At 38.0% G+C, this 27,851-nt stretch overlaps 1 protein-coding gene across 1 annotated transcript; it reads left to right on the plus strand.

The window, feature by feature from the left end:
- LOC110643276 (pathogenesis-related protein PR-4-like) lies at positions 1 to 27,709 on the plus strand. Its single transcript, XM_021795610.1, has 2 exons — positions 1 to 255; positions 27,539 to 27,709. The coding sequence occupies exons 1-2, from the start codon at positions 1 to 3 to the stop codon at positions 27,707 to 27,709; spliced, it is 426 nt and encodes a 141-aa protein (XP_021651302.1).
- The last annotated feature ends 142 nt before the right edge of the window (positions 27,710 to 27,851 follow it).

The raw sequence follows: 27,851 nt of genomic DNA on the forward strand, positions 1-27,851 counted from the left end.
ATGGGGAAAGCAAGTGTAACCCTGAGCATAGTGTTCCTAGTCTTTCTCATGGCTAAAGCCAATTCCCAAAGTGCTTTCAATGTGACAGCATCCTATATTCCCTACCATCCTGAACAAAATGGATGGGAGTTAAGAAATTACTGCTCAACATGGGATGCAAGCAAGCCGCTCGAGTGGCGCCAGAAGTATGGATGGACGGCCTTCTGCGGACCCGTCGGACCTCAAGGACAAGCTGCTTGTGGCAAATGCTTAAATGTAAGAAATATGAATATATATATATATATATATATATATATATATATATATATATATATATATAATTTAATTACTTAAGTTAAAATAGTAAGTTTTTACAATAATTAATATTATAATTTAATTAGTACAATATAATATATATTTGACATATTTTCATATTTATTATTATTAGAAAAATTTTCCACATTTATAGTAAAATTGTTAAATAAAATTTTTAAAATACGATAATTTTATTTTCTTTGAAAATTATAAATTTTGAATATTAATTTAAATTTCCATTTATATTATTATAGTTAGTATTAAATAATTTAATTACATCTTTTTTTTATAACTTTATTAAAATATATATTCATATAGTAATGATATATAATAAAGATAAGAGATGTCACGGCCCAAACTATGGGCCGGACCGGCACTAGGACCTGGGCCGGTATAAAGCCTCGAAGGCTTATAGTAAGCCTTACTGTTCCCAAACCCATGACCAAGCCCACAATTTAGGCCCAACATGCATATAAAATAATTTAAATTAAACTATTATAATTTTATTTCGGGCCAACTTAACCCAATAATTATCAAAAATTAAAATTAGGGGAGCTCAGCTCAACCCTGTTACATCATTCATAAACTATTTAAAAATCATAAAAATGTTTCATTTATTAATATAAAAACTTAAATTCATACAATCTCTGACAAGATCAATACTACTGCTAGTATATGCGGAGTTCTAAATTTATAAATTTAGAAAATAATAATACAATTAAGTAATTATTGACAACCTACGAGAAAAGAAGCAGGTTATTCTGAAAAAGGTCTCCTCCAGCATGTAGCCAAAAAAAAATAGGGTGAACAGGAGTGAACGTTCGACTCAGAGAGTAAAATACCAATTTTAAATATAATTTCTATAGCTATCTAAAACTAATGCGTCCTAACAGTGAAATGCAACACCATCATACATATCCATACAAGTTACATCATAATAGCAAAAAGGTAATTTGGAGCACACACACCCAATAATATTCAAATAGTACATATATTGGAGCTGATCCCCTATACAGCTCTCTTAATCCAACATCTGCTAGCGAGTGTCTCTCAAGCCAGACTTTCGCTTAATGAACCAAATGCGGGGGCCAGCGAGTGTCTCTCAAGCTAGACTTTCGCTTAATGAATCAAATGCGGGGGCCAGCGAGTGTCTCTCGAGCCGTACCTACCCCGACTTATCCATAAGAGGACCGGGTCCCAGCGAGTGTCTCTCAAGCCGCGTCTACCTGTCCTATCCATATCCAATACCACACACCACACGCATGTCAATGCACGCACATTACTCCAAATTACCATAAGCAACATCCATGGCACTTCATCAATTAAGAATGTAATATAAAACGTGTCTAGGGTTTAACTACATAGATACATATTTATAAGTGATGCATGGGCATGCTTGAATATATAATAATATTAAAATTATAATTAAAATTAATATTTTACTCACAGTATACCAGAGACGACTGTAAAGGTTGGGTGAAGAAAGATGGTTGACTCTGGTCACCTACATAATTTTATTGTGAATTTATTAGTGCTAATTCAAATAAATAAAAAAATCTAAAGAGGCAATCATAATTTATGCAAAAAATTCAGCAGAGTTTTCCCTATACCTAGGACCTACCTAAGTTGCAAAAGATTCAAATAGCACTTCTAAATTCTCAATTTCTACAATCGCATCTCATTAACATCTATGGCCCCTCCTGGGCTCTCCAAATTAGACAATAGTCATAAACTTAAAAAATTATGTTTTAGTCCCTATAATTGACATTTTGTAAAAATTCTACTCAAACAAACTCTAAAAATTCTAAAATTTTGCCCCTCGATCCTTAATAAATTTATAAAGCTATCGCAAAAGGAATTGTAATTTTTCTAATCACCCATGAATATTTTATTCAAGAATATTGCTCAATTCTATAAGTTTCCAATAGCTAACATATTCTTAATTCAATCCAATTCAATATTCACATTTTTAAACCTCCATCCTCAAGCTTCAACCAATCATATAAAATTTAAATACCATAAATTTAGATGATCTTATATGCTCAGATGCTAAAAATCTAACTAAAATGCACATATATTTCTTAAAAATATTCCACAATCACTTAAAAATTCAACAAATACCATAAAACATCTCTAAATAATTTTACTTTCATTATATATTTTTCTTAGAATTTTTCTCTAATTTTTCCTATTTAAAAAACATTGCATTTAAGCACCACAGACTGAAAAATAATGAAAATAATCTTACCCAAAGCTTATATGTGTCTCAAAAATTTCAAAAATTTATGAGAAAGCCTCTGGAAGTTGAATCATCCCCAAAGGTCGTCGGAGCCACCGCCGGAATCATAGCACACGGTGGCCGGCCGCCGGTCACCGGTGACATCTGTCAGATCTGATCATATCATAATGTTCCTCTCCTCTTTCTCAGTCCATAGGTGGTCTCGGATCATCGATCCAACAGTCGGATCGTCCTAGATCTGACAAAAAAGCTTGAAAAACCTGAAACTTCTCTTCTCCATATCTCACTCATCTGACCACAAAATGTTGCAAAATAGGTATCAAAAGAAAGCTCTCAGAACAAGCTTTCCAACACCACCTGAATCGCCTCGATCGGACGTCGGATGAAGCCGAAATCCCGCCTGGAAGTTTCTGCCCACTGTGCGCGCATTTTTCTCTATCCTCCATCACTTGCCGCCACTTCTGGTGCTTCTCCAGCTAGCTGGTGGTGCGCCGGCGATGTCCAGGGTTGGGGGACCTCTCTTCGGGCGGCCATGGTGGCTAGAGGCTAGCCGATCGAAAGAAAAATGGAGTGGAAGGGAGAGTGACAGGAGAGAGAGAGTTTTTAAGGGGTGGGGGAGGGGGGGGGCTGCTGTTTTTTTTTTTTCCTTCTTTTTTTTTGTTTGAATTTCTGGGAATGAACCTGGACAGATATGTTGTCCAGATTCATTCCTGGAAAATTTTAATTTTTAATTTTTAATTTTTAATTTAATTTTTAATTTTTTAATTTATTTATTCTAATTTTAAAAAATTTGTGTTGTCACATTCTTCCCCCCTTAAGAAAAATTCGTCCTCGAATTTTCAAATAAATAAGGGATAAGGAAAGAGGGCTATTGGGATAGGTGCGAGCATTTACTCCTCCAGCTAAGCAAAGATGGTTAAAACGCTCTATTCTCTAAACTTTTCATGTAGTATAAATCGCATTCCTTTGCTCTCTGATTTTACCATAGTGCCCTAACTGTCATTATCTTTTACTAGAGAAGCTCTTATCTCTTAACTATTCATTGACCATTTTTCTGACATCTCAAGCATTCACTATATCTCTCTGTACTTGACTTGATGTCTCATAACTTCAATCAACCTTGGCGCTTACCCCTCAACCTTCTACTTCCCAAGGACATGACTTATGTTCCTTATCCTATAATGTTCTATAAGATGTTTTCTGTAGCACCTATCATAGGCATCTTATTCTAAATCCTTACTTGTCCTTTGACCTCAACGGTTAGCACCTATGCATCTTATTATTTTCATGATACTTCAAATTTTCTATCTATTTGTGTCATTACTAAGGTACTTGGACCAACCTTTGTCCATCTTATGTAACTAGTTAGGTAGAGTTCCCTCCAAGGGCTAAGTGTACCATTTATCAACATTGAAAAGTGAACTGGGTCTCTCTTTTTTTTTTTTTATATGACAAAAGTGTTTATATTCCCTGACAAACCAGTCCATGTGACTTTATCATTTCTACTCCTCCTCTGGAATGGGAATATCCTGACTTTTTCCTAAAGCTTCTTATTATGTGACGTATTTCTTGACACATTGACACTTAGGTTGAGGTTCCACTACTCCTTCAATCTATTACCTCAATATAACTTGTTTTAAACATCCATTGGTGTGTCCATAGCAGACTTATTCCTTCTTATTCTCATCATTGTAACTAAATCTATTGAGCTCTTCTACTGTCCTTTGGATCTTATCCACTTCCTTTATTTTTTTTTTTTGCTATTGTTGATATCCTTTTAACCTACTGTACCTATTCTTTAACCTTTGTCCTCTCTCATTCTTATACTTTTTCTTTCAAGGATGTCCATCCCATCATCAACTTTATCCTTCTTTTTATTTCATAGTCCTATCTTAATTACTAGTTCCATTACTCCTAGAATTCTAACCTTACAATTGACTTCTACTAACACATTTTTCATATTATGTAACACATGTAATTGACCATGGAAAATTCTTCTTATGTCTCCTTTCCCAACTTGATCACCCAATATTATTATTCTTTATTACCCTTTGTAGGAAATTACTCATCATGGTTAGATAGGAGCTCTTGAAACTATAAGTTCCACCTGAACTAACATAGCTGTGGGAATTATATGTTATGCCTTAATTACAGACAAGATACTCCACGCATTCATTCTCCCTAATATAACTGCATATACTGCCCACAACTTTCCAAACTTCAGCCTCAAACTTACCCATCAACAACAATTTCATCTATTGAAACTCATCCATAAATAGTACTTCCTCCAGCTCATAGTTTAAAATGGTTGCAAGCCTTGGTAGTTAACTCAATTTAACTCCTATCACTACTCTGATTGTTCTTTCATATTTAACATTAGGTATGCACTTACCGTCATTCTCATATTAGGAGATTGTGTATGAATTGGTGCCTACCAAATTCACAAATAACTAGGTCTCCTTGACTTAGTCTCTATCCTTATATAATCCTCTAGAACTAAAAGCACGAGCTAAACTTGAAGAGAAAGAAAAATATTCTTTTACAGTCAACTATGGCCGATTGTCCATATAATAACGTTTAATCTATGTTTCTTGGTCTTTCTCTTCAAACTTCATCATCTCCTAGCACAATTGTGCTCTACCTATAAGGTATCAATTTCATGAACCCTTTACCGTACCATTGTCCTTCCTGACATAATATTTTATAATTTATTAACTTTACTTATTCTCGATCTATGATTCATACCTATCATCATCTATATTGTGCCCTTAACTTTTATTGAATCCTAAAAGATTTCTCTCACTCATAGATTCTTCCAGCACTAATTCCACCTTTACCTATGGTCATTAATTTGATCCTTGAACTTTCTAGTGATTTATAACTACCTATATTTGTCGCTTTTCGTTCTACCTATACTATTGTTCTATCATTATTGCTTCACTACAAAGTGATTCTGTTGATCACACTAAAGACGTTTGCCTAACAATCATAACGAACCTCTAACTACCTTCTCACTATCTCAAAAGTCTAACCTAAAGCCTATGTGTCATTATCTATAAATCTTTCCTCTCATCATACCTATTTGATCCATTAAATTGACTTTTATTCAACTTACTACTTACTAACTTCTTTTCTCTGCCTGATTAGATAGTTCATAATACCATTGCACACCTTCTAACTTTTGCTCATTATTATTGTATTCCTCGCCTAATCTTCTTGATACTGTTAACAAGTTAAAGGAATCTTGCCCCATTGCTATCCACTTCACTTTAGGAATAGGGAATAGATAGAGTATGATCCAATCATGCAACTCCAAGCTCTATATTCTAGCCCTTGGCACTACCTCAACTACATCATGCTATGAGTATAACATTACTAGAATCCATACTTCCATCCTTGTCATTCACCTTTCTAAGAATAACACTTAGCCTACCCTATATCTTAACTTTGTTTTTTTTTTATTCTGCGGCCTTCAGGTTGTCCTTTCATTTATTCCTTTTATCTTACTCAAAATAGAACTTGAATATTCTATCCCTGGTTCCATTCTTCTTCCGAACATGACAGCTGTACTTGCTAATTGTATTTTTCAGAGTCTTTACCAGGTTATCACATGTCTGCACCACTCAGATTTGGTCCCTTGACCACTCTAGCTAGTACTTCCACTGGAATTTAGATTATGTTGCATCTATAATCCATTGTCCAAACTTTCATTTTGCACTTTCTCTATCCACTGGCTTTCTGTGATTTATCTTCGCTAATTTATTACTCTTAACGCTATTATAATTAGATCATACTATTGTTTTGAACAATATGAAGTTAGAAAGGAACTCAGGAAATTGCAATCATACATTTATTGTGTGATCTCTATTCTTATCCTTTAGCTTATATAATACCTTTACTATCTAGAGAACTGATTCTGCATCAATTTTATTTTTTTTTTTTATTTTTTTTTTTTTTTATTTTTTTTTGTTTAATCAATTAGCCAAAACTTAAGATACTGGGCACCTAAACCCGTTATTCAATTCAAAGGCCTTACATCCATCATGATCTGATCATTTATGGTTCCTATAATGAAACTTGTATCCTCTCTAGGATACCCAAGCCAACTACTCTCTACCACACTCTATAGTCCTATCTGGGGCACTATTTTGTTGGTCACCATCATTAGTAATAAACCCCTATCTCTTTTGAAAGAATAAGACCGCTTTACATCATAATTGATTATGAAAAAGATACTACATCTACCACCTTGCCACAAACATGTCAGGCAATCTGCTCTCTTTTCATACTGTAAACCCCTTAAAGCATCATTTCACGGGCTATGAACATCATCCATAGCATCCTGTCTCCTTTAGGAGAGAAAAAAAAAATCATATCCTGCGCCCTACTGCTACATAAAGAAGATACTGTTTTTCACTAAACTTTAGCCAAAAGGCCCATAACAATGCCAAAACCATCTAAGACCCCATATCAAAGACCAAATGGCCTTATCCTATAGGTGTTACCTTTAATTTATGACTATACTGAAACCTCTAGTCTTTCAGCAATTCCTGATGTAATTGTAGCTCATGCTAGGGTAATTGAGTCACTGACTCTAGCTACCTTACAACTGTGACCCTTCGATATTCTAGCTCTAAGGTTTTAAATCTCTACCTAGGATTTCCAAACTCTTTTGCAGTAATAGAACCCTGTTCTGGCATAACTGTACCAAAGTAGAGACTGTCTGCAAACATCCTCATCATGAGCACTACAGGGAGGCATGCAGCTCTACACAATAATCCCATGTCGGTACTGTAATCTGCAGCTTACAATACAACATCAAGAATATTGCATAGTTATCAAAGTACGTCCCAACAGACTAGATTTCCTACTCTTTTATCTATCATGACTCTACTGATACCATGAACTTGCTCTGACTGGCTATTTACTGATACTATAACTTTGTCCAATTAGGCTATCCATTGACGACTGCCAGCAATGATATCCTCGCTCCCATTTAGGGCAACTATATTGCCAAAAATCACCTTTAAGTCCTCATGCCTTGTACTAGATAGGCACACTACTTGGACCCATACTAATATAAACATAGTATTTCTTGGAGTATATATTTCCATGCCAAACCTCAACACGTCTGCTAAATCTATTTCATGTCACCATAAACTTTACAAAATTGAGGTGCTAAACTGAAGCACTCTTATACTACCCAAGGAATAATGCAGAATCTAGAAGCAAGGAATTACAGAAGAAGACGAAACAGAATCCTATACTCCACATGTGACTCCTAATCAGACTCTTTTTAAAGCCCTAGACACCCATTTCCCATGAATCTAGAGCTTAAGCTCTGATACCAACTTTGTCATAGTCCAAACTATGGGCCAGATCGGCACTAGGAACTGGGCCGACATAAAGCCCCCGAGGCCCATAGTAAGCCTTACTGTTTTCAAACCCATGACCAAGCCCACAATTTAGGCCCAACGTGCATATAAAATAATTTAAATTGAACTATTATAATTTTATTTTAGGCCAACTTAACCCAATAATTATCAGAAATTAAAATTAGGGGAGCCCAGCTCAACCCTGTTACATCATTCACAAAATATTTAAAAATCATAAAAATTTTTCATTTATTAATACAAAAACTTAAATTCATATAGTCCCTGACAAGATCAATGCTACTACTAGTATATGCGGAGTTTTAAATTTACAAATTTAGAGAATAATAATACAATTAAGTAATTATCGATAACCTGCGAGAAAGGAAGTAGGTTATTTTTTAAAAGGTCTCCTCCTGTAGCCTGAAAAAAATAGGGTGAACAGGAGTAAACGTTCGACTCAGAGAGTAAAATACCAATTTTAAGTACAATTTCTATAGCTATCTAAAACTAATGCGTCCTAATAGTGAAATGCAACACCATCATACATATCCATACAAGTCACATCATAGTAACAAAAAGGTAATTTGGAGCACACACACCCAATAATATTCAAACAGTACATATACGGGAGCTGATCCCCTATACAGCTCTCTTAATCCAACCTCTGCCAGTGAGTGTCTCTCGAGCTGGACTTTCACTTAATGGATCAAATGCGGGAGCCAGCGAGTATCTATCAAGCCGTGCCTACCTCGACTTATCCATAAGAGGACCGAGTCCCAACGAATGTCTCTCAAGCAGTGTTTACTCGTCCTATCCATATACAATACCACACACCACACGCACACCAATGCATGCACACTGCTCCTGTAACACCCTAGGCAAATCCCACATCGACAAAACACTGGAGAGATGCTGGGTTCATAAGTTGACAGTTCGTAACCCCTATTAACGCGTTTTAAAACCGTGAGGGTTTCGGCCTAGAGCGGACAATATCACTAGTGGGCCGGACCATTACATTTGTGGTATCAGAGCCGCTCCGCGTGCAACCTTGAACGATGGTGGGGCAAACCTCAGCGAGGACGCTGAGTCCCATAAGGGGGGTGGATTGTAACACCCTAGGCAAATCCCACATCGACAAAACACGGGAGAGATGCTGGGTTTATAAGTTGGTGGTTCGTAACTCTTAGTGACGCGTTTTAAAACCGTGAGGGCTTTGGCCCAGAGCAGACAATATCACTAGTGGGCCGGGCTATTACATTTGTGGTATCAGAGTCACTCCGCGTGCAACCTTGAACGATGGTGGGGCAAACCTCAGCGAGGACGCTGAGTCCCATAAGGGGGGTGGATTGTAACACCATAGGCAAATCCCACATCGACAAAACATGGGAGAGATGCTGGGTTCATAAGTTGACAGTTCGTAACCCCTATTAACGCGTTTTAAAACCGTGAGGGCTTCAATCCAGAGCGGACAATATCACTAGTGGGCTGGGCCATTACATTTGTTTTGTCGATGTGGGATTTGCCTAGGGTGTTACAGCTCCAAATTACCATAAGCAACATCCATGGCACTTCATCAATTAAGAATGCAATATAAAACGTGCCTAGGGTTTAACTACATAGATACATATTTATAAGTGATGCATGGGCATGCTTGAACATATAATAATATTGAAATTATAATTAAAATTAATATTTTATACACAGTACACCAGAGACGACTGTAGAGGTTGGGTGAAGAAAGATAGTTCACCCTGATCACCTACATAATTTTATTGTGAATTTATTAGTGCTAATTCAAATAAAAATAAATCTAAAGAGGCAATCATAATTTATGCCGAAAATTCGGCAGAGTTTCCCCTATACCTAGGACATACCCAACCTGCAAAAAAATTCAAATAACACTTCTAAATTCTCAATTTCCACAATCACATCTCATTAACATCATATGGCCCCTCTTGGGCCCTCCAAATCAGACAATAGTCATAAACTTGAAAAATTATGTTTTAGTCCCTATAATTGACATTTTGTAAAAATCCACTCAAACAAGCTCTAAAAATTTTAAAATTTTGCCTGCGGTCCTTAATAAATTTATAAAGCTATTGCAAAAGGAATTGTAATTTTTCTAATCACCCATGAATATTTTATTCAAGAATATTACTTAATTCCATAAGTTTCTGTGACACCCCTTACCTGTCTATAGTATATCCGAGTAAGCTATGTCACACGGTGTACCGGAACACTCCATTTTATCTTAATGATTTTTATTCTTCCTTAATTAATTTTTATCATAGTTTTGAATATAACTTGTGAAATATAATTCATTTAAGTCATTTATTGAAATTATAATTTATTTGAGGTTCCGAAAATTTTATAGAAAATCCGGTAGAGTACCGGCTAAAAATGGAGAAAACAGTTCTTCGGAACCTGTGAAAAACACTTCCAATAATCATATTCAATCATTCTCAAACTCCAATATCAAAATCTCAATATAATTTTTATTTTCAACAACATCTCCATTTCTCAATCATTCATTTCTCATGGTACTCATATATAAGCAATAAGTAAATACTCAAATTTTTCCATTCATAACCACAATTTTCATTATTTACATGAACATCAAAATACATTACATAAGTTTCATTTACACAAAAGAAAATAAAAGTTAGTTACAAAATACCAAAATGAAACCTAGTGTCCTACCAATGCACTGAAGATGGTGAGGTGACACAGACACTATGCAGAGCTGCAGGAGGTCTCACCCAGTCTGTGGTCTACCGGGCTCTCGGTCAGGATCTCCAGAACCTACGCGTGGCAAAAGCAACGCGCTAAGCAATAATGCTTAGTGGTGCCAATAATATAATAAAAAGAAATAACAGAAAATAAATATGTAGTGAATGTATTAATGTCTCATTGTAAATAAATTTTCTTTGAGTATTTGTAGTTGTACTTATTTTGTACTGGTTATATTCATTATTTCATTACATTTATCCACTTTCATTTTTTTTTGTTGCCCAAGTAACCTATCTTTGGACGATCGATCGATAAATGGGTAAACTGGCACTGGGTATCAAGTACCTCAGGCCGTCACACCATCGGTCACATATGTATCTCCCGGTGTGCAACAGAACAGCTAACAAGCTGTAATAACATCAGGCACAAGGCCAAATCTCAATACAATGTCAGAATGGCTAAAAGCCATGAAATCACATAATGGTATAATGCCATGTGTAGTACTGCTAACTGAACCCTATTGGCATGCCAAACTATCCAAACCAATCTTGTTAGGTATACTAGGGCATTTGATACTTTTGAATTTTACAATTTTTTGAATTTCAAGTTTTGGTGTTACTATTCCCTTCGTTAGTCAACAAAAATGTTGACTTTTACATAGAAAATAGGTACATTGGTTTTAACACTCCCAACATACCACATTTTGCATTCAAAATTTGTTGGTATTGGTTAACAATACCATTTCTAAGCTTAAAATCAATGGAGCAGAATTTTCAGTTTTCATACCCAATCTTTACTGTTCCATTAGTTGCTGTTGCAGTGGGAATTTGGGAAAATGATAAACATGAAAGTTGTTTCTTATTTTGTCTAGTTGAATTTCTTTTCTTGAATCACTCCATTTGGAGTTTTGTAGCTCAAGTTATGGTCCAAAAACCACAACTGGCCGGATTAGAATTTTTCTGGACTGACCATATCTATAGTGCAGTGAACAGTGACTGCAACTGCCTTGTTGGATAGGTTCTGGTCATAATTTGGGGTTCTTCATGAAAGTTGTTGGTCTATATCTTAGCTTGTTGCTGGTAAAATTTCAGGTCAATTGGGCCATTCTACACTGAGTTATGGCCAAATGAATAATCACTGTTCATTTGGTTATTCTGCAGAAACTGGTTGCAGGACACCCGGATTGGGGCAAGTTTTTTGTACACTTGGTTTGGTCTTATGGGCATGGTTTCTTCACCAAAGTTGTGCCATTATGTGTCTAGTTTCATGTCCAATTGGTCAAACACCAATTGAACCTACACAGCCCAAGTTATGGCTGTCCAAACAGGCTGGACTCACAGCCACACCTGCAAGTCACACAAGGCAGCCATATCAACCTTAAATCTCACAACCCAATTCACTTCATTTTTTATTCAAACCAAACCAAATGGTCATTAATTGACCATTAAAACCTACTTCCATCATCACAAGATCAAATCTCATTCTTCAACCTAAACCCTAACTCAACAATTCAAAACCATGCATAATCATTGAATTTATCAATTCACCTATAAGTTACACTTTAAGGGCAGCCATACTTACATATTAGCTTCCCAAAAATTTTCACCATATTACCTTAACCATGGCTGCCAAAATTTAGGGTTAGCATACCAATGTCTTTCATCAAATTTCTTTGTCATTTAATCACCTATATAGTTCTTAAACATGAAATTGAAATGAAATTTAAGGTTTAGGTCACTAACCTTGTTGGAGCTAACTCCCAAGCTTGCAAAAACTTTCTTTTCCTTCTTCTTCTTGCTGGTTAGAGAGAGTTTAAGGTGCAAGGAAGAGTTTTTGTGAAGTGATTAAGTGGATTTATGGTGAGATTAAGTGGGTGTGAAGCTTGATGAAGTTTTAATGGAGGTTTGGGTTAAGAGAAGGAATTCGGCTGGTTTGAGGGAGAAGAAGGCAGATGGTGTTTTGATTTTTTTGGTCTCAATTATCTCTTTTTATTATTCAATTAAGTGGTTGTTTAAATGTAATTGGTGGAATTTTTAAATGACACCATAATGATGTCATAATTTGCATTATATTTTATTTTCTATTCTTTTCTTTTTTACTAACTTCAAATTAATTTTTCATCAACATTAATTCATATTTTATGTCATATAATTTATGTACTTAATTGGATAAGTCGGCTAAAAATCATTTCTGAAGACGAAATGACTAAAATGCCCTCCGTTTGGCTTAACGGGCCAAAATTGTCTGTACCGATTGAAAAATTTTTCTAAATATTTTCTTGGCATTTTAATGCCATAGGAGCCTCAATGACTCTTCTCTGGAGTCCCAAAAATTATTTTATGATTTTTCCCCTGGGTCTAGGGCTCCTAGTTGCGAGAACCGCAACTTTTCACTAGGTTACCCATCATTAGGGCACCGGCTCGTTTAACTTGGTTGTATTTTATTTCTAAAATTTGTTTTCTAAATTTTTCTTATTAATATTTGAGTTAATTATGGTTCCTCACTTTAGTTTAAATATTTTTCTGGACGTTCTAGCTGTCCGGACCGACACTGGTCACCGGAACAGTAGAATGTACGGATTTGCTACAGGGAGGCTGTTACAACTCTTCCCCTCTAATTTAAATTTCGCCCTCGAAATTTACCTGATGCAAATAGTTGAGGGAACTGCTGCCTCATCGTCTCTTCATTTTCCCATGTTGCCTCTTCAGTATTGTGGTGCCTCCAAAGTACTTTCACCAGTGGAATCTGCTTATTCCTCAACTCTTTCACTTCCTGAGCCAGGATCCGTATGGGTTCTTCTTCATATGTCAAATCCGGTTGTACTTCAATTTCTTCCATGGAGATGACATGTGAAGGATCTGAGCGGTATCTTCTTAGCATAGACACGTGGAACACATTGTGGATCTTGTCCAGCTCTGGTGGTAAAGCTAGCCTATAGGCCACTGGACCCACACGTTCAATGACTTCATATGGGCCAATGAACCTAGGGCTTAACTTACCTTTTCTTCCAAACCTCAATACATTTTTCCACGGTGACACCTTGAGGAACACTTTGTCGCCAACCACATATTCTATTTCTTTTCTCTTCAGGTCGGCATAAGATTTCTTTCTATCTGAGGCAACCTTTAGATTGGCTTTGATTAGTTTTACTTTCTCTTCAGTCTGTTTCACCAAGTCTGGGCCTACTAGTTTGTCTTCGCCCAATTCAGTCCAGCACACTGGAGTTCTACATTTTCTCCCATACAGTGCTTCATACGGGGCCATTTGGATACTATCTTGGTAGCTATTGTTGTATGCAAATTCTGCTAGTGGGAGGTATCTATCCCAACTTCCCTCAAACTCAATGACACAACCCCTTAGCATATCCTCAAGGACCTGACATATATTTCTTGTTATTATTATCATTTTAATTCAATATTTGTATTAATTCAATTGATTCAATTGTTTACCTGGATTACTCTTTCTGATTGCCCATCCGTCTGAGGATGGAAAGCTGTGCTGAAGTGGAGTTGTGTACCCAAGGACTCATGCAACTTCTTCCAAAATCTCGATGTAAACCTTGGGTCTCGATCAGATATGATGGAAAGTGGAATTCCATGCAGTCTAACTATCTCACTGATATACAATTCTGCTAACTTCTCCAGTGAGTAGTCAGTCCTAATTGGCAGAAAGTGTGCTGACTTCGTCAATCTATCTACTATCACCCACACTGCATCATGTTTCTTCCGGGTGAGAGGTAGACCACTTACAAAATCCATGGTGACCCAATCCCATTTCCATTCAGGTATGCGTATAGGTTGTAGCAAACCTGATGGAACTTTGATGTTCTGCCTTGACTTGCTGACATGTCAAGCATTTAGTCACATAGTCAGCTATGTCCTTCTTCATACCAGGCCACCAATACTGAAGCTTCAAATCATGATACATTTTTGTACTTCCTGGGTGCATAGCATAAACACTGGTATGTGCCTCATTTAGAATACTGGCCTTCAATTCCCCATTATCTGGTACACATACTCTTCCTTTGTAGTAGAGACACCCATCTGCTTTCACCTCATAGTCAGTTGCTTTTCCTTCTGAGATTTTGCTCATAATAGCCATTAACTTTTCATCTGCCTTTTGCCCATCTAAAATCTTGCTGTAGCAGGTTTGGCCTTACTTGCAACTCAGCCAAAATAGCTCCATCTCGAACCAAAGATAGACGGGCATTCAATGATCTCAAAGCTGTGATGAATTTTCTGCTCAAAGCATCAGCAGCTACATTTGCCTTCCCAGGATGGTAGTCAATTACACAATCATAGTCCTTCAGGAACTCAATCCATCGTCTCTGTCAAGGTTGAGCTCCTTCTGGGTTGGCAAGTATTTCAGGCTTTTGTGGTCCTTGTAAATGTAGCACTTTTCACCATATAAGTAATGCCTCCATATCTTCAGTGCGAAGATAATTGCTGCAAGCTCTAGATCATGGGTAGGGTAATTCTGTTCATGTGGCCTTAGCTGCCTGGAAGCATAAGCGATCAGCTTCCCCTCTTGCATCAATACACACCCTAACCCATTATGAGAGGCATCACTGTAGACCACAAAGTCCTTTCCTGACATTGGCTGTGTTAAAACTGGTGCCTCTGTCAACATAGCCTTCAACTTCTCAAAACTGGTCTGACACTTGTCATTCCAGTCAAATCTGACATTCTTGTGTAACAACTTGGTCATTGGAGCAGCTATTAAGGAAAATTCCTTCACAAATCTCCTGTAATACCCAGCTAACCCCAAGAAGCTTCTGACCTCAGTTGTATTTCTGGGAGGCTTCCATTCCATCACTACTTCTATTTTCTTGGGATCCACTCTAATCCCATCAGCTGACACTATGTGTCCACGGAATGCAATTTCATTTAACCAGAAGTCACACTTGGACAACTTAGCATACAGCTTCTTTTCTCTCAGGGTTTGCAGAACAATCCTCAAATGTTCATCATGTTCTTCCCTGGTCTTGGAATACACCAAAATATCATCAATAAAGACCACTACGAACCGATCTAAGTATAGATGGAAGATACGGTTCATAAGGTCTATGAATGCTGCTGGTGCATTCGTTAGGCCAAAGGGCATCACCAGAAACTCATAATGCCCATACCGGGTCTTGAATGCAGTCTTTGGCACATCTACATCCTTCACCCTCAACTGATGATACCCTGATCTAAGATGAATCTTAGAAAATACTCCTACTCCCTTCAACTGATCAAACAAATCATCAATTCTAGGCAACGGATATTTGTTCTTCTTCACAATACTTTATTCAATCACAGAATCGATGCATAACCTCAAAGTCCCATCCTTCTTTTTCACAACCAGCACTGGAGCTCCCCATGGTGACACACTGGGGCGTATGAACCCCTTATCAAGCAACTCTTGCAACTGAGTTTTCAACTCCCTCAATTCAGTGGGTGCCATCCTATAAGGAGCAATGGAAATGGGTGCTATACCCGGCAGTGTCTCAATAGCAAATTCAACTTCCCTTTCTAGTGGCAAACCAGGTAATTCTTCAGGAAACACATCTGAGAAGTCCTTTACTGTGGATATGTCACACAGATCTGGCTTAGCCTGCTTAGTATCCACCACGTGTGCTAGGTAGGCTTCACAGCCTTTTCTCATCATTCTTCTTGCAACTGTGGCTGAGATGACATTGGACAAGAAATCTGTCCTTTCCCCCACAACTGTGATCTCATTACCCCTAGGAGTTTTCAAAGAAATCCTCTTCAGTTTACAATCAACCATTGCCTGATGACGTGACAACCAGTCCATTCCCAAAATCACGTCAAACTCATGGAAAGGCAACTTAATCAAATCTGCCAAGAATTCATACCCCTGAATCCTTAACAGGCAACCCTTGAACACTTTGTTCACGACCACACTGTGGCCCAATGGATTAGTGACCAGAATATCTTAGTCACTCTCCCCTACCAGTATCCCCCTTTCTACGGGTAAGTTGATGTAGATGTATGAATGAGTGGATCCTGGATCCACTAATGCATGCACAGATGTATTGTAGAGGGAGAACGTACCCCTGATGACATCCGGGGCATCTTGCTCCTCCTGAGCTCTCATGGCATAAGCTCTGGCAGGTGGTCTGTTATCAGGCCTCTCTGCTGGCTCAGATGCAGGCCTCTGTGATGGTCCCACTGCCTCAGATTTGCCAGATTTCCTACCCCTTTGTGGTACAGGAGTAGGTCTGTATGCTTGTGTTGGAGCCGCTGTAGTAGTTCTATGTGGACAGTTCCTCAACTGATGCTCTGTTGACCCACACCTTAAGCAGGCACCAGTCACTCTCCAACACTCCCCCTTATGCCACTTCAGGCAATGTGGACATGCAGAAGATGCTGGGGCTGGTCCCCTGAACCCCATCCCTGGAGAGCTGCCCACTGATGGTGTGGACTGACCTCTCCTAGGGGTAAACTGTGGCCTGGGCTCCTAAGACTGACCCTGACCTTGTGGTTGACCTGAACTCTATGCAGGTGGACCTTTGAACTTTTTCCCAGGTGCAGGAGATGAACTAGACTGACTTGGGCCCCTCTTTTGCTGTCTCTCTCTTCTGGTCTGCTCATTTATTCTAACCTTTTCAACCTTTATTACAACTTCCACTAACTTGGTGAAGTCGGTGATTCCCAAGGCAGTGATCATGATCTTTATGTTGTCATTTAATCCCTCTTCAAATCTCTTACACCTCTCGGCCTCATTAGGGACTATCTCCCTTCCATAGCGGCTTAATCTGACAAATTCCTTTTCATACTTGGCCACTGTCAGCTGTCTCTGCCTCAGGTTAATGAACTCTCATCTTCTCTCTTCCAGGTATACACTATCCACATATTTCTTCTTGAATTCGGAGAGGAAGAAGTCCCAAGTTATTACTTCTGGCTATACTTCACTGGACACCGTATCCCACCATTCATATGCATCATCTTGCAACAGAGATACAGCAGCTTCTAGATTTTGTTCTGGAGTGCAGTGGAGTTGTTTTAAAACTCTGCCTGTTCTATTCAACCAATTTTCGGCTACAACAGAATCATCTTCGCTCTTGCCAAAGAAGTCCACTGCTCCAAATTTTCTCAATTTTTCCAGGTGTGATTTCGGTTGTGGAGGTGGTGGTGGTGGCATTACCCCAGCCATTTGTTTGAAGAACTCGGCCATTTGTTGGAACACGGCCTGTGGAGGCTGAGCAGACTCTGCTTGAGCTGGCGGAGCAGGTTCTCCCCTACCCCCAGTCTCAGCTGCTGCAGGTGGAGCATGACTCTCCACTTCCTCCTCAACTGCCCTATGAGATGTAGGGTCCATATCCTATTCAAAATAACAAAGATAAACAGATCTGCATTAGTGTCACCTCGATTCTTACAAATGCAATGCATGGTATGGACTCAATCTAGGCCCAGAAACGCCTAAACTGTGCTCTGATACCACTAAATGTGACACCCCTTACCCGTCTACAGTATATCCGAGTAAGCTATGTCACACGGTGTACCGAAACACTCCATTTTATCTTAATGATTTTTATTCTTCCTTAATTAATTTTTATCATAGTTTTGAATATAACTTGTGAAATATAATTCATTTAAGTCATTTATTGAAATTATAATTTATTTGAGGTTCCGAAAATTTTACAAAAAATCCGGCAGAGTACCGGCTAAAAATGGAGAAAACAGTTCTTCGGAACTTGTGAAAAACACTTCCAATAATCATATTCAATCATTCTCAAACTCCAATATCAAAATCTCAATATAATTTTTATTTTCAACAATATCTCCATTTCTCAATCATTCATTTCTCATGGTACTCATATATAAGCAATAAGTAAATACTCAAATTTTTCCATTCATAACCACAATTTTCATTATTTACATGAACATCAAAATACATTACATAAGTTTCATTTACACAAAAGAAAATAAAAGTTAGTTACAAAATACCAAAATGAAACCTAGTGTCCTACCAATGCACTGAAGATGGTGAGGTGACACGGACACTATGCAGAGCTGCAGGAGGTCTCACCCAGTCTGTGGTCTACCGGGCTCTCGATCAAGATCTCCAGAACCTACGCGTGGCAAAAGCAACGCGCTAAGCAATAATGCTTAGTGGTGCCAATAATATAATAAAAAGAAATAACAGAAAATAAATATGTAGTGAATGTATTAATGTCTCATTGTAAATAAATTTTCTTTGAGTATTTGTAGTCGTACTTATTTTGTACTGGTTATATTCATTATTTCATTACATTTATCCACTTTCATTTTTTTTTTGTTGCCCAAGTAACCTATACTGGACGACTGGGCTGGATAAATGGGTAAACTAGCACTGGGTATCAAGTACCTTGGGCCGTCACACCATCGATCACATATGTATCTCCCGGTGTGCAACCGAACAGCTAACAAGCTGTAATAACATCAGGCACAAGGCCAAATCTCAACATAATGTCAGAATGGCTAAAAGCCATGAAATCACATAATGGTATAATGCCATGTGCAGTACTACTAACTGAACCCTATTGGCATGCCAAACTATCCAAACCAATCTTGTTAGGTATACTAGGGCATTTGATACTTTTGAATTTTACAATTTTTTGAATTTCAAGTTTTGGTGTTACTATTTCCTTTATTAGTCAACAAAAATGTTGACTTTTGCATAGAAAATAGGTACATTGGTTTTAACACTCCCAACATGCCACATTTTGCATTCAAAATTTGTTGGTATTGGTTAACAATACCATTTCTAAGCTTAAAATTAATGGAGTAGAATTTTCAGTTTTCATACCCAATATTTACTGTTCCATTTGTTGCTGTTGCAGTGGGATTTGGGAAAATGATAAACATGAAAGTTGTTCCTTATTTTGTCTAGTTGAATTTCTTTTTTTGAATCACTCCATTTGGAGTTTTGTAGCTCAAGTTATGGTCCAAAAACCACAACTGGCCGGATTGGAATTTTTCTGGACTGACCATATCTACAGTGCAGTGAACAGTGACTACAACTGCCTTGTTGGATAGGTTCTGGTCATAATTTGGGGTGGGTTTCTTCATGAAAGTTGTTGGTCTATATCTTAGCTTGTTGCTGGTAAAATTTCAGGTCAATTGGGCCATTCTACACTGAGTTATGGCAAATGAACAATCACTGTTCATTTGGTCATTCTGCAGAAACTAGTTGCAGGACACCTGGATTGGGGCAAGTTTTTGGTACACTTGATTTGGTCTTATGGGCATGGTTTCTTCACCAAAGTTGTGCCATTATGTGTCTAGTTTCATGTCCAATTGGCCAAACACCAATTAAACCTACACAGCCTAAGTTATGGCTGTCCAAACAGGCTGGACTCACAGCCACACCTGCAGGTCACACAAGGCAGCCATATCAACCTCAAATCCCACAACCCAATTCACTTCATTTTTTATTGAAACCAAACCAAATGGTGACTAATTGACCATTAAAACCTACTTCCATCATCACAAGATCAAATCTCATTCTTCAACCTAAACCCTAACTCAACAATTCAAAACCATGCATAATCATTGAATTTATCAATTCACCTATAAGTTACACTTTAAGGGCAGCCATACTTGCATATTAGCTTCCCAAAAATTTTCACCATATTACCTTAACCATGGCTGCCAAAATTTAGGGTTAGCATACCAATGTCTTTCATCAAATTTCTTTGTCATTTAATCACCTATATAGTTCTTAAACATGAAATTGAAATGAAATTTAAGGTTTAGGTCACTAACCTTGTTGGAGCTAACTCCCAAGCTTGCAAAAACTTTCTTTTCCTTCTTCTTCTTGCTGGTTAGAGAGAGTTTAAGGTGCAAGGAAGAGTTTTTGTGAAGTGATTAAGTGGATTTAAGGTGAGATTAAGTGGGTGTGAAGCTTGATGAAGTTTTAATGGAGGTTTGGGTTAAGAGAAGGAATTCGGCTGGTTTGAGGGAGAAGAAGGCAGATGGTGTTTTGATTTTTTTGGTCTCAATTATCTCTTTTTATTAGTCAATTAAGTGGTTGTTTAAATGTAATTGGTGGAATTTTTAAATGACACCATAATGATGTCATAATTTGCATTATATTTCATTTTCTATTCTTTTCTTTTTTACTAACTTCAAATTATTTTTCATCAATATTAATTCATATTTTATGTCATATAATTTATGTACTTAATTGGACAAGTCGGCCAAAAATCATCTCTGAAGACGAAATGACCAAAATGCCCTCCGTTTGACTTAACGGGCCAAAATTGTCTGTACCGATTGAAAAATTTTTCTAAATATTTTCTTGGCATTTTAATGCCATAAGAACCTCAATGACCCTTATCTGGAGTCCCAAAAATTATTTTATGATTTTTTCCCTGGGTCTAGGGCTCCTAGTTGCTAGAATCGCAACTTTTCACTAGGTTACCCATCGTTAGGGCACCGGCTCGTTTAACTTGGTTGTATTTTATTTCTAAAATTTTTTTTCTAAATTTTTCTTATTAATATTTGAGTTAATTATGGTTCCTCACTTTAGTTTAAATATTTTTCCGGACGTTCTAGCTGTCCGGACTAACACTGGTCACCGGAACAGTAGAATGTACGAAGTTGCTACAGGGAGGGTGTTACAGTTTCCAGCAGCTAACATATTCTTAATTCAACCCAATTCAATATTCACATATTTAAACCTCCATCCTCAAGCTTCAACCAATCATATAAAATTTAAATACCATAAATTTAGATGATCTTATATGCTCAGATGCTAAAAATCTAACTAAAACCCACATATATTTTTCAAAAATATTCCACAATCACTTAAAAATTCAACAAATACCATAAAGCATCTCCAAATAATTTTACTTTCATCATATATTTTTCTTAGAATTTTTCTCTTAATTTTCCTGTTTAAGAAATACTGCATTTATGCACTGCAGACTGAGAAATAATAAAAATAATCTTACCTAAAACTTATCTGTGTCTCAAAAATTTCAAAAATTTATAAGAAAGCCTCTGGAAGTTGAATCATCCCTAAAGCTTGTCGGAGCCACTGTCGGAACCACCGTACACGGTGGCTGGCCACCGATCATTGGTGACATCTGCCGGATCTGATCATATCATAATGTTCCTCTCCTCTTCCTCAGTCCATAGGTGGTATTGGATCGTCGATCCAACAGTCGGATCGTCCTAGATTTGACAAAAAAACTTGAAAAACCCGAAACTTCTCTCCTCCATATCTTACTCATCCTACCACCAAATGTTGCAAAATAGGTATTTAAAGAAAGCTATCAGAACAAGCTTTCGAACACCACCTAAATCGCCTCGATCGGAAGTCGAATGAAGCCGGAATCACGCTTGGAAGTTTCTACCCACTGTGCGCGCATTTTTCTCTCTCCTCCATCACTTGCCGCCGCTTCTGGTGCTTCTCCGGCCAGCTGGTGGTGCACCAGCGACGTCCAGGGTGGAGAGACCTCTCGCTGAGCAGCCATAGTGGCTGGAGGCTGGCCGATCGAAAGAAAAAGGGAGGGGTAGGGAGAGTGACAAGAGAGAGAGTTTTTAAGGGGAGGGGGGAGGGCTGCTGTTTTTTTTTTTTTTTTTTGAATTTCTGGAAATGAACCTGGACAGACATGTTGTCCATATTCATTCTTGGAAAATTTTAATTTTTAATTTTTTAATTTATTTATTCTATTTTAAAAAAAAATTGGGTTGTTACAAGAGAAATAATGTATTAATATAATCACAAATTGATAATCAAAGTGAAATAATTAAATTTGAGTTTATATACATTATATATGAATGTAATGCATGCATGGTTGCATAAATTACGTTATTTCAATTGCATTAGAAAACTAAATGAATTTGTAAATTTTTTTTGCATAAATTTCACTCACTATTTTTCAATTTTAGCTTTTATAATGATATTATCCATAAAATTTAATTTGTAATATAAAACTCATTATACATTGATTTATAAATAATAAAATCTTATTAATTTAATATTTTAAAGATTTTTTTTATCATACGAAACTGACATTGCTATGAAAAAAAAATAAAAATAATTTAAATATCATGCCCCTCTCTTCTCTTCATCTCTATGCTCTCCTTTTCGTCTCTCTTTCTCTCTCTTTTCTTTCTCATCATATCCATCTCTCTCTCTTTCCCCTTCTATCTCTCTATCTATTTTTATATATCTTCGTTGCAAAAATTTCTCATTAATAAATAAAAAAATACGCTAATTATTGGTTGAAATATATAAAATCAGCAATTTAAAATAAAGTTTAAAAGTAAAATTAAAAACATAAATAAAAAATAATTATAAGATAAAACACATCAATTTAAATACAAAATATATTGAATAGATAAATTTTACTTATAAGCTTTATTTAGTTTATAATTATTCAATGAGTTAGAATAAAATTATAGTGGATTATTTAGTTTAAATATTCTTAAAAATTAAGAGTAAATTTATCGTTCATAAATTCGCCCTATTTAATTCACCCTACTTATTATTTCATTATTTAATATTTTCTTTTTAAAATGTTAATTATATTTGAAAAATCATGTCTTGAATTCCTTAGATCTTACAAGCAAACCACGCAATAAGATTTTTTTTTTTTCATCGCAATTTTTTTTTTATCTCTTTATTAAATTTTTAACTGTAAAAGTTTTCTTTATATTTATATCTTTGATTTTAATTAAACATAAAACTACTTAAATAATAATAAGAATTTGAATTTTAATGGGTTTTATTGTTTTTGAGAAAAAGAGTCCAAATCCTAAAGAAAATAGAAGTTGATTTATAATGTTATATTATAATATTTATGATACTACTTTATAAATTTTCACAGATATCGATTTGTAAAACAATAAAGAACACTGGGTGATTAGTTTGGGCAAGCTCTTTAAGTCGGCAAAATAAGAAAAATTATACATACTTAGTCTCCATATATATATATAGTGACATTAGTTAGACTTCTACTAAAATTAAAAGCATGAGTTGTGATAAGTGTTGGTCTCCTAATATCTTTGATATCTACTCGATCTTGAAATCTCCCCTTGGCTATGATTCTAATTGTTCACATGAATATCTCGTAATCCTATCCAGAAAAGGGGATAGATCTCATATTGAACGTCTAGTGTCACGGAGTAAGTGTTTGCTCACCTCAAACTGGGCTTAAACCGTGCGGCACTTAGTCAATTGGCAAGACTAAGTCAGCCTCTCAACTCAAGTAGTCTATACAAGATAGACTAAGATGGGTGATAAGTGTAAAAGATGGTGAGAAAGTGAAAGTAAAGTAGAAAACACACTTGGGAGTATTTGGCAAAAGGGAAGTAATTTTATAACTCAAGAAGAGTAGCTTTACAAGCCTAAAACTTCACAAGTGAGCTAGAAAATGGCTAAGTGTACAAGGAGCTTTGTGGAACTCTCTATGCATGAAAATGAGCCTTAGGACCCCTATTTATAGTGTTTTGGACGAGCTGGAACTCCCCTTGGCGGCCAAAATTCAAAAAGTGGCGAGCTGCAGATTTCTGACGGGTGAACCTCGTTTTGGAGGGCTGCCAGCGAGGGTGAACCTCGTTTGGGCGGGCTGGCGGCCCGTGCAGGTGCGCTTGGCGCCCAGCAGCTCCCGCGCTGATTTGAACCTCGTTTGCCTGTCCCGCTCGCGCCTGGATTTCCCGTTCGCCAGTTTGAACCTCGTTTTCCCGCGCGCACTGTCTGCCCGCTGCTCCCGCGCACCCGTCTGGGCCTCGAGCTCCCACCTCGCACGCTGAACCTCATTTTGGGCCTGTCTCGCCCGCAGGTTGCTCCCACACGCTCGATTGGCCTTCGGGCCTGGCTAGGCCTCCTGAACCTCGTTTTGGGGCACTCCACGGCCCAGCATGCCCAATGCCTGCAGTGAACCTCATTTTGGGCCCTGGCTCGCAAACTTAACCTCATTTGCTCCAACAGCACCCAGTTGCTCCCCAGCTCGCCCGGTAGGCCTGTTTGGCTAAAAATTCCATTTCCGCCCGTGTTGCCTGCCATCAACACGTACCTCCCTCTTGCCCCCACAAGGATTTACATCTGTCGAACCTCACTCTACAGATAACCTCGCGAGAAAAAAATTGGACTTTTGGGAGCTCAACTGTGAGGGTGTCACATTCTCCCCCACTCATCCCCGCGACGCCCTCGTCGCGTCTTGCCAGTAAGCTAGCACCTTGTCTTCATGTTGCCAAAGGGACAGCTCATGCTCCCAGCTAGCTTCATCATCTGAGGCATCTTTCCACTTCACTAAATACTCCTTATACCCAGGATGAATGCCTCTCTGCGGTACCTCCCTATGAGCAAGTATCTCCTCCACGTCCCGCTCAAAGGTGGTAGTGACTGCTGTAGGGGCCCTCTTCGACTGGTTACGGCTCGGGTCCTCCTCATCCTGATGGTAGGGCTTTAGCAGACTCACGTGGAATACTGGATGCACCTCCAAGTGAGCAGGCAGCTTTACTCTATAGGCCTGCTTGCCAACCCTCTTCTCAATAGGGAATGGTCCCTCATACTTGCGAAGCAAGCCCTTATGCACCTTGTGATAGTTGCGAACCGTGTGAGCAATGATCTTGACCATCACAAGATCTCCCTCTTGGAACTCCACATGCCGCCTCTTCACATCAGCCCATTTCTTCATTTTCTTTGCTGCTTTAGCCAAAGATGCCCGTGCCTCGTCAAGTTTCTCCTTCCAGCCCTTAGCAAATCTGAAGGCTCCTGGACTCTTACCTTGATAAGGCGTCCCAATAGTGTGGGGAGCCAATGGCTGCTGTCCAGTGGCTAACTCAAATGGTGTAGCTCCCGTGGCTTCACTCCTCTGCAAATTATAAGAGAACTGCGCTGCATCCAGCAATTCAACCCAGTTCCGCTGGTTAGCTGTCACATAATGCCTCAAGTATAGCTCCAACAGCGCATTAATTCTCTCTGTCTGGCCATCAGTCTGCGGATGGAAGCTAGTAGAAAACTGGAGCTCAGTGCCAAGCATTTTAAAGAGTTCAGTCCAGAATCTCCCAACAAACCTGGTGTCTCGATCACTGACTATGGAGCAAGGCACCTCCCAGTACTTGACCACATTCTTGAAGAATAGCCTGGCTGCGTCCCTTGTGTCAAACCTCTTTGGTACTGGGACAAAGACCCCATATTTGCTGAACCGATCAACAATCACCATGATATTGCCGCACCCTTCCACAGTAGGTAGGCCAATAATGAAGTCCATAGACACACTCTCCCATGGCCTCTCTGGAGTGGGCAATGGTTCAAGCAACCCTCCAGGCTTCCGCTGCTCTCCCTTGTCCTGCTGGCAGACAAGACAAGTCTTCACATACAGCTCAATGTCGTCCACCATCCGCGGCCAATAATAGGCACGTTCCACTAGTGCCATAGTGCGCCTAGCACCAGGATGTCCAGCCCATAGTGAATCATGGCACTCCTTCAAGACCTCCCTCCTCAAGCTTCCCCATTTAGGGATGTACACACTTCCTCTCTTAGTGCATATCAGACCATTATCCAGCCAGAATCTCCGAGTCTTCCCCTGGCTGATCATCTCCATGAGACATTTAGCTTGAGGGTCTTGCTGCATCCCCTCTCTGATGCGATCAAGAAGTGCTAGATTAGGCTGGGACGTGGCTGCCAACTCTGCTTTGCGACTCAAAGCATCAGCCACAAGATTAGCACGCCCTGGCTTGTACTCCATAGTGAAGTCAAAATCTGCCAAGAAAACCTGCCATCGGGCCTGCTTAGGAGACAACTTCTTCTGAGTCAAGAAGTAACTAGTGGCCACATTATCTGTCTTCACCACGAACTTGGACTCCTATGAGCGAGGGAGTGTGATCAAGTTGTTCAGGGAAGCGACGCAAATGCACGCAAACGAGGGCGTTTGCGGGATTGGGTGGGGGAGAATGTAACGGTTCGGAAGTTCCCCACTCCTATTCTTGGCAGTTAGCAAGGCCGTCACAAGCTGTCTCTTGCCCTATGGAGCTAACTAGTGTGAATCTGTACAGGTACGTGCCAGAAACCTCGAAGATGCTTATTATTTGGGCTTATGCGAGCTTGCCAGATAGGGGGAGGCTGACCTGGGGGGCCTGGCCAAGGGGGACCTGGGTGCCGCACGGGGCTAGAACTCTCGTCCTGTGACACTAGGCGTAGGGGCCCATCGAACTCTTGGGTCGCTCGGGCCGGCGAGAGCCCACTGTGAGCAAGTAACATCAATTTAATTTGATATTGTGAATAGAGGTGAGTATTTAGTTCAAATTGAATTAAATCGAATTGAATCGAATTAAATTATAAAAATTAAATTACATATTTTAGTAATCGAACCGAACTAAAATTGATGAAAAACATAATCGAATCAAACCACTCTATTTCGATTCGGTTCGGTTCAAATCAATTGGTTTTGATTTTTGATTATTTTTTAATTTAAACTTGATTTTTAAGTTATTTGGTCTATTTTTTACTTTGGTTTGAACCTAATAACCATTAATCAATAAAATTAAATAATTTATATGTATATAATTACATATAATTCATTAATTCCCCATAAAAGTAAATTAATTCAAAAATCGATTCGGTTTGATTTGATTTGATTTGTATATATAAAATTACTATTCGGTTCGGTTCGATTTAACTAATTTTTTTCTCTTAAAAACCAAACTGAACCGAAATAACAGAAATTTTTATAATATAAAACCGAGCCGAACCGAACCGAACCGAACCGAATTATTTTAAAAACTAAACCGAATTACCAAATAGGCGGTTCGATTCAATTTATTCAGTTTGAACCGAATAATGCTCACTCCTAATTGTGAATAATATAAAAAATTGAGGATAGTTTTATCCGTTATTCGTTAATTTATAAAATCTTGCTACGTTTATTTAAATTCTTGTTTGCCCGTGGTGTGTTCAGGTGACCAATACTGGAACAGGAGCTAATGTGACGGTGAGAATTGTTGATAAATGCGGCAATGGGGGGTTGTTGTTAGACGAAGGAGTTTTCCGGCAAATAGACACCGATGGAAAAGGCATTTTTCAAGGCCACCTTATTGTGAACTACCAACTTGTGGATTGTGGTAATTGAATTAACGAACTGATTTTTAATCTCAAATTCTTGAGTGAAAATAAATTTCTTCTAGAATAATTATCCCGTCTATTTTTTTTTTATAAAGGATTAATGTATGCAATTTTATCTTTATTTTGCAAAGAAACAGTTTCTGTATAGA

Source organism: Hevea brasiliensis, chromosome 9, assembly GCF_030052815.1.
Source record: "Hevea brasiliensis isolate MT/VB/25A 57/8 chromosome 9, ASM3005281v1, whole genome shotgun sequence".
Lineage (NCBI taxonomy): Eukaryota > Viridiplantae > Streptophyta > Magnoliopsida > Malpighiales > Euphorbiaceae > Hevea > Hevea brasiliensis.